Source organism: Budorcas taxicolor, chromosome 4, assembly GCF_023091745.1.
Source record: "Budorcas taxicolor isolate Tak-1 chromosome 4, Takin1.1, whole genome shotgun sequence".
Classification (NCBI taxonomy): domain Eukaryota; kingdom Metazoa; phylum Chordata; class Mammalia; order Artiodactyla; family Bovidae; genus Budorcas; species Budorcas taxicolor.
In genome coordinates this window covers 117737796-117750007 of record NC_068913.1, presented here as the reverse complement: position 1 = coordinate 117750007, position 12212 = coordinate 117737796, and the positions used below count along the sequence as shown (strand labels likewise).

General features: G+C 47.9%; 1 protein-coding gene across 1 annotated transcript in view; it reads right to left on the bottom strand.

The window, feature by feature from the left end:
* The window catches only part of DPP6 (dipeptidyl peptidase like 6), a 795167-nt gene extending 783449 nt beyond the window's left edge, over window positions 1-11718 (bottom strand). Inside the window, exon 1 of the mRNA XM_052638993.1 lies at window positions 11482-11718. Coding sequence (XP_052494953.1) covers window positions 11482-11718 — 237 coding nt within the window. The remainder of the gene's footprint in view (window positions 1-11481) is intronic.
* Window positions 11719-12212: the final 494 nt, after the last annotated feature.

The following is a 12212-nucleotide window of genomic DNA, read 5'->3' as shown; positions in this document are numbered from 1 at the left end:
TAAGGGCACCGTGCTTATTCAAATAGAAGTGAGCAGAGATAGGGTCAGGCAGGATGCCAGTCCTTCAGGCATTCCTGCAACAAAGACATGTTAAGCACATTGCCCATGACAGGTACTATACCAGGCACCTAGACACGCCACAGAATAAGACAGCCAGAGATCCTGACACTAGTCAGGTGATATTCTAAGTGTGTGTGTGGGGGGGCGGGGGTGGGTGGCGGAGAGACAAAAATAAAACAGGCATGATAAGAAAATTATGACCACATATTGGAAGGTGATAAGTGGCATGGAAAAAGAAGGGCAAAGCAGGGCAGGGTGGGGAAGAGCAGGAGAGCTGGGGGGGCTGCAGGGCAGGGTGGGGAAGAGCAGGAGGGCTGGTGGGGGGGCTGCAGGGCAGGGTGCGGAAGAGCAGGAGGGCTGGTGGGGGGGCTGCAGGGCAGGGTGGGGAAGAGCAGGAGGGCTGGGGGGGGGGCGGCTGCAACTCTAAGCAGGATGGCAGCGTGGACCCCTGAGAGAGTGATGGGGAAGCAGGGATGCGAAGGGCAGGGAGGAAGGGTGTTCAGGCAGAGGGAACAGACCGCGCATGCCTTCCGGCCACGACAGGGACCTTGACGTTTACCGAGAGAAGTGCGGAGCCACGCGGGCAGCTCTGACCTGGGGCAGGGTCACCCCCTGGAGCGATGTTCTGCAGTGAGTTCAGGACATGGGGAAATGGACTGTCCGTGTGGTCAGGATGGATCTGAGAGGGGAAAGAGGAAGGGAAGCTTGGAGGGTGGTGTGAAAACTTCTGCAGAGTCCATCCAAGTAGGAAAATGGCTCTCAAGTGTGTGTAAGAGGGAGTGGCAGAGAGCGGAGGGGCCAGAAACGACCCCGCAAGTGCCCCTCTATTTCAGAGACACCGTGATGAAGCTCAGAAGTTGAGAACAGGACTGTTTCCCCTATGGCTACGATGAAATAGAAGGAGCGCTGGAGCAGGAGAAGCAGGATCAAGGATCACGGGGAGACAGGACGTTAGGATTCTGCTCAGGTGCGCTCCGGGCACCTGGGGAGACAAAAGCTTCTGGTTGATATGATCTCGGTGCTGCAGGACAGCCGTGAGGAAGGGTATCAGTGACTGTGTGTCCAGTAAGGCCAGCGCCCGACAAGGAAACCAGACATCCCCGCTCATCACAGCCAGCTCCTGTTTCCATAGAAACAGTGCCCCGTCTTTGACAGCATCTCCCCTCTCCCTGTAACAGATAACCAGTCATTTAGGGGCTCACTTTTCTGTCCATTCAGACGAATGAAAAATCTAGGAAAAAGGAAGAGAAACTGGTGACACCTTTCTACACGTAAAATAAAGCACCGGCCCGGACAGGCACTGGGGGAGAAAGAGGATCGGCTAGATGTGGGTGTGTCTGATGACATCGCTTCTCGTTCAGATGAAGACATGTCCTCTTTCCTGGTGGCTCAGGTAGTCAGGAATCTGCCTGCATTGCAGGAGACACAGGTTCAATCTTTGGGTTGGGAAGAGCCCCTGGAGAAGGACATGGCAACCCACTCCAGTATTCTTGCCTGGGACATGCCATGGGCTGAGGAGCCTGGTGGGCTACAGTCCATGGGGTTGCAAAGAGTTGGACATGACTGAGCGACTTACACTACACACATGTCCTCTTTAATCCTACACTGTAAATATAGATTCCGTGTAAAAGGGATTCTAAAATCCATGTGACACGAAGAGCACAACACAGACCCGAAGCATCCAGGCTTCCCTATGAGAACCTCAGAGTCTCTTCATTTCTGACCTGAAGGGTCAGAAGCCCAGAAGGCTCATTGGTAAGGCTGAGCCTTTGCAACATCCAGAAGGCTGTTTGCTCCCACTGTTACTATCTAGGAACCTGTATGACTCCTGTTTCCCAGTCTCTCCCTTGCTCCTCCCATGAACGCCCACACTTGTCTCTTCTCACCCTTTCCCCATCACCCAACAAGCATGCTCCCCGAAGACAGGAAATGAGGGAAGTGGGTAAAACTTCTCACCCCAGCATCAGTTGCCCTCCCAGGGAAATTTCCATTTCTGTCTCTTTGGGAACTGGAAAGTCTTAAGCACGATGCAGGAATGTAGAATGAAGCTTCCCGTGGAGGTTGAGAAAGTGCCAGACTTGCCCACAGACGAGGACACAATCAAGGTCCAGAAAGAGTGCACAGTGGCTGATCCACAGGAACACGTATCCCGCTGTGTCCATCAGCTCAGGCCAGGTGACACTATCCGATGTAATCTAGGTGGTTTACGAACCTACCTTTCTATCTTTCCCGCTGAACTGCCTCTACCTGAAATACTGCCAGCGTCCTTATCAGAAGGAAGGAGAGCAGGGCAAACCATGGGCCGGCTCACAAAGCATCCACTTAGGAGAGCTATTCTCACTTCCGGTCCATTCCACCTGCCAAGGTCAACCACGTGACCACACACGACGCTAAGAGGGAGGGCACAAGCCCACGGGTGCCCGTGAGACCCGCAATAACGTGCAGAGCAGCAGTGACCCTGAGCCAAACCATGCCAACACTCAACGTGAGGTCCAGTTTGGCAGCTCAGCCCAGCTTGACTTCTGGCTCCATTTCTCCACGTGCCACGCCCACGCATCCCTCTAGCGAACTAACCACAGCCCCCATGTAAGTTTCAGCAGAGCCTCTGTCCCCTCAAAGCGCTATTCTCAGCGGCAGTGCACTCTGGGGTGGACTTGTGAACAGATGGGTTCACTCTGGATTCAAAGAGTTTCACCTGCAGCACATTGCCTCCAAACCTACCATGGAGAACACACGTTTGCAAGCCGGAAAAGATGAAATGGACATAGCGACAAAGACCTAGAAGTTCTCCTGGGAAAGGAGCTAGGTATTCTATTAATATAAGGCAGCCAAGTGTTCCAGAAAACGGCAACCGTCCCCTCTGTGAATATTCCCAAGATGATGTGGCAAGGTAGGCAGGGATGAAAGTCTAACCTCAGGGCAGAGCGTGCGCCCACTTGTCTCCATTGGCCTCAGATGCCGGAAGGCAGCAGTCCATCCGCAGGGTGGTGGAGATGCTGAGGAGGGATGCGCAGAAGCCACAAAAAGCCCAGAGCCATCCCCGCATGTTCAGGGCTTGGAGCCATTCACTCAAGGCTGGTGGGGTTTCACTACCTCGTGGGGTTGCAACCAGCTTGCAACTCTTAAGAGCTTTCACAAACTGATGAGATAATGTCATCTCTCAGGACTTTCAAAGAGATTTCTTATTTTTACTTTTGATTTTTAAATTGCTGGATGGCATACTGCATGAAGCATAGGAATATGGTTTAGGAAATTAAATATTTGGGGGGAAATGGTTAGGGAGCCTGGAGGCCTGTGATCTTCTCATGCATTTCTCCACCTCTAGTTTCTGCTTTATCCACCCCCTCTTCACTTGTATTGCATAAAACCTCTTTATTCCTGTTCCTGTTCTTCAATGCTCCCTTCTTCCAGTCCTGGTCCACTTCTGGCTGATGCCATCTTAAAACATACTAGGTGCACAATATATAAAATAGAAGGAATATAAACAGTCATATAAATATATTACAGATGATATAACAAGGAGACCGTTGCTGTACAAAACAGCTGTATTAATTCCAGTAGTTCTGTCTTTAAACTAAATCTTCCCAAACGGTAAACAATAAGAGACAGAAGGACTCATTGGTCTTCTCAATTCCAAACTGGGGAACATGCCAGGAAAACCTGCTCCACATTTATTTTTAAACAGAGGCATATTAAAAGTGACCCCAAATCATCTAAGGTAAAAGCTGATAACAAATAAAATCTGAACATTAGAGACAGTTAAGATTTTATTTTGACAATGACTGTGATGCCCTGGAAAATCTTGAAGTTCCTTTTTAATTAAAAACTAGGTGGAGGCATGTTTTGGTTTGGTTTGTTTTTAATGTCCATTGGGCATGGTACTAGTAGGATTTTACTGCATTCTAAAGGCCTTCAAGCTGTTTATCTACATGCCACAGGAGTGAGTTAAAGTCAGGTTTGTTTATTTTAAAGGGAACGACTGTTCCAGCACCTGAGAACCATTCCCGTGGCAACAGGAGTCCGCCTCTTTCCTGCATGCAGGCAAGACTCCAGTCCCTGCCAGGTGCCGGGCCATAGTGCCCACTGCTGTCGACCGAGATGTTCCGACTCTGGGAAGCAAGATGCTCACCGCCTGGAAGTCTACCATCTGGACCTCATGGGCCGTCCTGGCTTCTGACTCCCTGTAAAGATACCCATATATGCTCCCAGATTATGGGACAAAACTGAGCATCTCCTGTGCTTCCAGTGGATCTGGATGCTGTTAGGAAACACAGAATGCATTGTGTGGAGGAAAACAGAGTAAAACCACTGGGGAGACCCATCCAGGGCAAAAGTCTCATACTACTGTGGGGAAACTGTTATTTCCTTTGGCAATTAGCATATCCATTTAGAATCAAAATAATTTAGACTGTTAAGATTTCATAACATTCATATGTTTGAAATCCAGTGATATAATTAAGTTAATTTTTCCACTCAATTACAGTACCATAGAGGATACTGAGAAGGACACAGGAGAGAAGGAAAGACTGAGTTTCTCTGAGGTCCAGAGAACACAAGTGATTTACAGAATATTATTCACAGAACTATCTACAGTCTTCTCGTTTGTAAGATGAGATGTTATCCAATTTTTAAGTATTTTATTTCAGATAATTTCAAGATGCAGATCCTTCTAAAGATAAGTATTCCAAAGGTCGTTAACCAGAAAGGCTGAGTGCTTTTCTTTCTGTACTTGTAAATAAAATCAAATGGATGTGTTTAAAATGAAGCAAAGCATAGCATGGCACATGAGTACTGACTGCCCTTAACACTATATTTATTAGGGAGAATTTAATTTTGAAAGGATTCCTGCACGTAGTATTTTATAGGCAACACTCCATGAAAGGGATCACTACTGTATATTGCGAAGAAGCATTCCATATGTGCTTGATGAAGGCATTGTTACCATCAGAGTAATTAAAAGGAACAGGGTTATATACAATCAGCTTGTACATCTTACTCAGCAACTCCTGCCAGTTGCTTCCAAAAATTAAACTCATTAATCATTCTGATTCCAAAGGAGGAAAAGCTTGGAGTATGAAATAAAAAGCTCTATTTTTATGAAGAAAAAATGTCCAAAGTCAACATCTAGAGCAATTCCTGTCTACAGAGTGATACTAGAATATTAATCTCATGTGGGAAAACCAGCTGATTCCATTGTCAAAAATATAAGTTGATACTATGTTATCTAATACTCCAGACCTCCTCATATCTACAGGTAACATAGACCAGTAAATTACTTAAAAGTGTTCACTAGCAGGAATAAAAGGAAGCACGCCATATGAAGTAGGCTGCCGTGCCCACTTCAAAAGATCTTACTGCTACACAGAACTCAATTCCACCAAGAAGACAGAATGCTCATTTTTCACAAACAGATCCGGCCTTAAGCAAAGACATACTTTTTTGGCCGACTCCACAGAGCAAAGGCTTGTTAACACGTTGAAATTTATTTGTGATAATTCACAGTGGACAATTGACTCATCCAAATGAATAAAACATCAGGCTTACCCTGACTAATTTTTCAAGCCAACAGATTCGCTCTTTGTTAGGGTTCTCCCCTAACGAAGGCCAAGGTAACAAGGAAGGTGGAATGAGATATACCCAGTGGTGCTTTAAAAAACACAACGTGCAGTGCAGAGGCAAGAGTTTTGATGCTATATTTGGCTTCATCCATCAGTCAGCTAGCACTGAATCTTTGTTTATATCACCATTCGTACTTCCTTGTAACAGACAATTTCCCAATGATGACTCTGCTCTGCATTGAGACAATAGGCAAAATTTTGTATAATTTTGTGATAGCTACTTTACCAAAACATTCACAGAGAGACTGCTTTAGATAGTAAACACATGAAATTAAAAGATGCTTGCTCCTTGGAAGAAAAGTTGTGACCAAATTAGGCAGCATATTAAAAAGCAGAGACATTACTTTGCCAACAAATGTCCGTCTAGTCAAAGCTATGGTTTTTCTAGGAGTCACGTATGGATGTGAGAGCTGGACTATAAAGAAAGCTGAGCACTGAAGAATTGATGCTTTTGAACTGTGGTGTTGGAGAAGACTCTTGAGAGTCCCTTGGACTGCAAGGAGATCCAATCAGGCCATCCTAAAGGAAATCAGTCCTGAATATTCATAGGAAGGACTGATGTTGAAGCTGAAACTCCAATACTTTGACCACCTGATGTGAAGAACTGACTCATCAGAAAAGACTCTGAGGCTGGGAAAGATTGAAGGTGGTAGGAGAAGGGGACGACAGAGGATGAGATGGCTGAATGGCATCACTGACTCAATGGACATGAGTTTGAGTAAGCTCTGGGAGTTGGTGATAGACAAGGAGGCCTGGCGTGCTGCAGTTCATGGGGTCACAAAGAGTCAGACACGACTGAGACCAAACTGAACTGACTGATTGTGTGTTTGACATTCTTCTGAAATGCAGAAAAGAGACTTTGCAGGAGGACAGCTGTTGTAGGGTACTATGATACAGTGTTCAGTTCAGTCCAGTCGCTCAGTTGTGTCCAACTCTTTGCGACCCCGTGAATCGCAGCACGCCAGGTCTCCTTGGCCATCACCAACAGTGTTATACAGCATTAACCCAGAAGGGCACCTCAAAGCTTATCTAGTGAAGTATTGCATATTGTAAGAAAGAAATCAAGACCCTGAGAGAAATGTAACCTTACAAGCTTATGTATATTGTATGCCATACTCGGGGGTGGAAGAAATAGTAGCACCAGAAGGGGAACTAAAGAGGTTAGGCAGAGTCATTTAGAATAATGAGAGGTAAAGAGAGGGAAGCAGTGGCTCAGCGGTAAAGAGTCTGCCTGCCAGTGCAGGAGACACGGAGACGTGAGTTCCATCCCTGGGTCGGGAAGATCCCCTGGAGAAGGAAATGGTGACCCACTCCAGTAATCTTGCCCATAAAATCTCATGGATGGACTGGAGGAGGCTGGTGTGCTACAATCCATGGGGTCACAAAAGAGTTGGACATGACTAAGCTACTAAATAGCCACACGAAAAAGAGAGGGAAGTGACAAAGTCAGGGATATAGTTTACGTGGATGTCTTGTCATCACTACTGAAACTGATCTGTGGAACAAAAGGTGGGAGAAGAGATCAACGTGGGGAACTCCAAGGTCCTTCCAATCCTACAGTCCTCCAATTCTGCAAAACAGAAAAGCAAATACTCTTCAGAAGAGATGCTAGGAGGTGTATACCAGAGGAATTAAGCTACCTCGGCCATCTGCTATTACAGAAGCTGTGAAATATACTCAGCTCTCTTTATCTTCATTTTAATTTTCCCAGTATTTAGTTTATCTTAAGAAGAAAGCATGGCAGGGAAAGAATAGAATAGTGGAGACCAAAACCTTGGTGCATAGGTTCTCCCAACCCCCTACATGAGGAAGAGGAGCGGAAAAAAGGACTTACTGAAGAATACAACGGTCAGAGAGAGATAGGACATGAATTCATGTGGCATCATGAAAGACACATGACACAGAAGCCTGAAGTGCAGGGTGGCGGTGATCAGGAGCAAAGAGGTGACAACGAGAACTAAAGGCCACTGCATCCAGTAGTTAAGAGGACACTGAAGACATTTTCTGTGCAGTTTGCTGCAGTGAGGACAGTAAGAATGTGAGTGTGCCACCAACCTAAGTAAGAAAAAAGGAATTCTTGTAATGAATTAGTGAATCCACTTTAGATCACCTGATAGAGAATTTGAAAGCTCCAAGCAACACTGTGACATCCCATAACTCTTCTATAGACGAGTTACACTAAGCATTATCGAATTCGACATGAAAATAATGAGATCAAGCTGGTGGCTGAAACGTTTAACCTTTTCCTCAATATGTTAGGAAGATAATATGAGGTTTCAAATACATTTGAAATTGCAGAAGAAAGTCAGAAGGTATACACTTATTTCTGTGGGATCAAGTTGCTTGAAAAGTTAAAGTTGATAAACGCCAAGGAGAAGTGAACAGGATGTTGAGAGCATATCAGTGAAAAGTCAAGGTGGAGAGGAAGAGGGCTGGAGGTTTCAGACAAACAGGAGGATGAACTGCATCAGAAGCATGACATCAGAAGCTAGACAGCAGTGACATCATAAGAGAGACTGAGTAAGCAACGATTTTTGCTCAGTCTCTGTTCTGGCCAAATTGCTGTTTTAAAATCCTGTCATCATACTTGTACTGTTAGGAAATCATGTGTCATCAAAAATGAAGGATACAGGAACATGCTGATCTGGCCCCAACAAGCCTACTGCCCTGACAGCTACCCATGGCCTTCAAAGTCCTTTAAGAAATCAAAAGGAAACGCTCAAGCCAGGGCACAACAAGGTTCAGTATTTTTAAATTAATTGAAGTTAATTCCTATCAGAAGTTACTAAACTCCATTAAAAGTCACTTCCAGCAGCAGTCCCTTTAAGAGTCAACTAATTTTTAGCCTATGAAATGAATTTTAAATCAAAATAGCCATTGATTCTGCAGAGGGGGTCTCCCAAGTCTTTGACTTTAAATAAATATAAGATTGATGAGGAAACTCTGGTAGAAAAGCACTCAGGGTTTCTTTCTTCTTCAAAGTTAAACTTCACACCTTAAAACTGGCCCACCCCAGACAGACTTTTACACAGCGGAGAGGTCCCTACACGTAGTTGGTGCACACAGGAAATGCACTCCTAGTCACTAACCATGCAACTGCAGCATTTGACTTCTCTCTTCCAGACCTGGTAACTACCGTCAACTTTATTTTGTAAAGAACTGTTCGTTCTCAATCCTATTCAGACACGTGTGCATACACACAGACACAGATCAAGAGCTACATTTCATTTCCTCATTTCTAGATGGCAGGACAATGAGACACAGAGCTCACTGGATTTTAAAGGTAACGCTGTTTACCATCATGTGAGTGACCGAGGTGGGAAAGCTGTTTCTGTTCCACGGAAGAGACAAGCCACGGAAGAGACAAGCCACAGAAGAGCTAGGGGGTAATAGAGAGGATGCTTCAGAACCTTGGACAGCAACCAGCATGCCCTGGGGATGCCAAGACACACAGAGTAATAAGCAATGTATTCTTAATCAGTTGTACATCTAAAGGGTTAAATGTAGGTAGCAGGGTGATTACTCAAGATTCTGTAATCTTAACAAGGGCTAATATCAGAAAAGTAGTTTTTATACCTGCTTTCTTTAACTAGTACTAACTCACAGCAAATGGCATTCCCTGTGACTGGAGGGGAACGAATCTGTTTAGTGTGTACTCCTACGTAGTATATTTTTAGATATAGTTTTTCCAATCCTGAATACTTTTTCTGAGAAAAGCACGTAAAAGTTTTCAAGAAATTGATGCTACCTTTACTCATGTGTCATTTTTTAATAATACATTTTAAATACGATATATATATATATATTTCATAAGGATACTGCATACACTATATTTATACCTACTTTTACACACACAGATATACCCACACCCTTTGTTTTTCATTTTCCATGAAATAAAAAACATTAATATCAGGAGTTAATGAATTTAAAGTAGATATACTCTTCAGAGTCATCTCAGCAGAAACCATTTGAAAATGTTAAATTAATAATTTGCTCCTCAGTTCAACCCTTTCGCTTATCTGAGGAACAGTTCTAGACATATGTCAAAATGAAAGGAGGAATACATGCTCAAAGCTAAGATGAGGGGGAAATGGGCGGAAACCGTCTACAGCAAAAGTCAGAAACTCTCCCCTCTCCACTCCCCTAGCGACACCTAGAGCGCGTTGGAGGAAACTGCTCATGGTTCTCACTTCAAGCATAACAAATCCCAACATATTTAAGTAAAACGATTTAAGGCAAAAAGCGCATCATTTTTGTCTGCATTGCAGCTCGGTGGTCTTCCCCAAGATCTCTGGAGTTTAATCCTCCATAATTTTTCAACTGCCCCAATGAAACCCCTCCTTAAAGGTTCTGGTCCCTTGAATCTGAGAATTCACACATTTCCCTTAGGACCTGACCCGCTGGAGTGAAGGCCATCTCTCTGATAGGTCTTAGTGTAACCAGGGGGGGTCTGGAAATAAACCAAAATAAGAAAATCTCATGCGAGCTCTAATACAGGGTGTGTGTGTGTGTGTGTGTGTGTGTGTGTGTGTGTGTGTGTAACCACATCTCCCACAAACTTATTCCACCTCTCCAGATCCTCCATTCACAAAACAAAACAACCAGTGACCCAAGGCAGGACACGTTGAATGACCACAGCCTCCTGCTCAGGGCAGAGACAGGAACTGCCCTGGGTCTGTCAGGGGAGGCCATCTACCAGGTTTGTGAGAGGACCTGCGTCCAGGCACCCCCCACAGGGAGGGGGACACTCAAAGCTACACACAGTAAACTCTTGGACCCAACACACCCAGCGGAGCTGGACCAGTTGAGCCAGTCCTGTCTGCCTGTCTGAGAGCTTGTCTGGGATTTTTTCTTTTTTCTTTTTTTTTTTTTTTCTGGGAACACAACGTATCTGAAGCATCACTTGGCCCTCCCTGGCTCTCTGAATAGCTGAGAGAGATCAACAGAGGTGGTCCAACTCATCCACCTCGGGCAGCCTGTGGGTGTCCTGCCTGAGTCATCGGTTACTAAGGTGATATGCAAATCCAACCTTTGAAACCCCCAGCTACCGGCCCGGAGAAGAGGAGAAAACGTGCTCCTGGAGAAGTTTTCCCACTAACACGGTCCAAGGTTGTAGCTAGTCCACGGCTAAGTGTGGGGACAGGCAGGGCCTGACTCGCACCAGCAAAAACTGTGCTGGGCCTGGGTCAGAGGGCTGGGCCTCGGAGGCAAGCGCTTTTCTTTCATGGTTCGGGAAAGAGGATCACCACCAGCCCCACCACCAGTGGGGGGGGCGGGGGGTTAGGGGAGGGGTTGGAGAGTGGAGAAGCGACAGCCTGGGAGACAAGGACTCCGGTGACAGGTGGGAGGGGGCGGAAAGGAGCCTGGGACAGCCTCTTCCTAGAGTCTTAAAGCAGACAAAAGAAAACGGAAAGAAAGAACAGAGAAACCAACTCGTAAGCACACACAGATCGAATTCTCTCCTTAGGATCCATAGCAGCGTGCGGGTAACAGCAGGCGTCCCCAGGGCCGCCGTGAACCCTCAGCCAGTTCCACACCCCAGCAGCGCAGCTCCGCCAACGCTGCCCTCAAAGCCACCAACTCTTGGCCCGCCGCCGCTGCAGACCGGGACCCGCTCCAGGACGGCGGTGACCGAGATCCGCGCAAGGAGCGGTTTTGGGGGCGCGCTTCCGGGAGGAGTGGGGGAGGGGAGGGCGCCCCGAGACCCTCGCAGGCGCCGCGCGGGCGCGTCTCCCCCGGGCTCGCCTGGAGCCCCGCGTTTGCCCCCACCCCCACCCCCACCCCACCCCCAAGATGCTCTTACGTCCTCGTCGTCACAGTCGCTCCGCGCCTGGTGCTGGAACCGGGGCCGGCCACCCGCGCCACCGCCGCCGCCGCGCTCCCGGGGCGCCGCCGCGGGCGCCTGGGCTCCGAGGGGCTTGGGCCCCGCGCCGTCCTCCTCCGGCCCCTGGCCGCCCAGGAGGCGGCTCGCCTCCGGGGGCGCCGGGAAGGACCGCGAGGTGTTGATCTTGCCGGTGAACCTCTGGTACAGCGAAGCCATCGGTCCCCGCGCGCTCTCGCTCGCTGTCTTTGGGGCGCTTCTGTATCGGCTTTCTCCCTCTGGGGCTCCCGCTCCCCACGCCCTCCGGGGGGAAAAGGGGAGGAAGAAGAAGGGGAGGCGGCGGCGGAGGAAAGGACGGCGGCAGCGCGCCGCTCCTCCCGCGCGCCACTCTCGAGTCGCCGCCGAGCGACCGCCTGGCTCAGCCTCCTCCGCCCCCTCCCCGGCGGCTGGGCCGAGCCGGGGTCTGGCGGTGTGTTCTCGTTCCCGTTGCTTTCCTGTGTTCAACTCCTCGGCACGGCCGCGTACGGCCTAATCAAAGCCACTGAAGGGAAGAAAAACAACAGAAAACCATAAAGGGAGGGAAAATGCCTAGGCCCTGGAATTTGGCACCACCTAGAGCCCGGCGAGCATCCGGAGCGCAGCTCCTCGCTCCCCCCGCCCCGGGTCCCCGCGCAGCTCCTCCTCCCCGCCTTCTCCCCACGCGGCCCTTCACC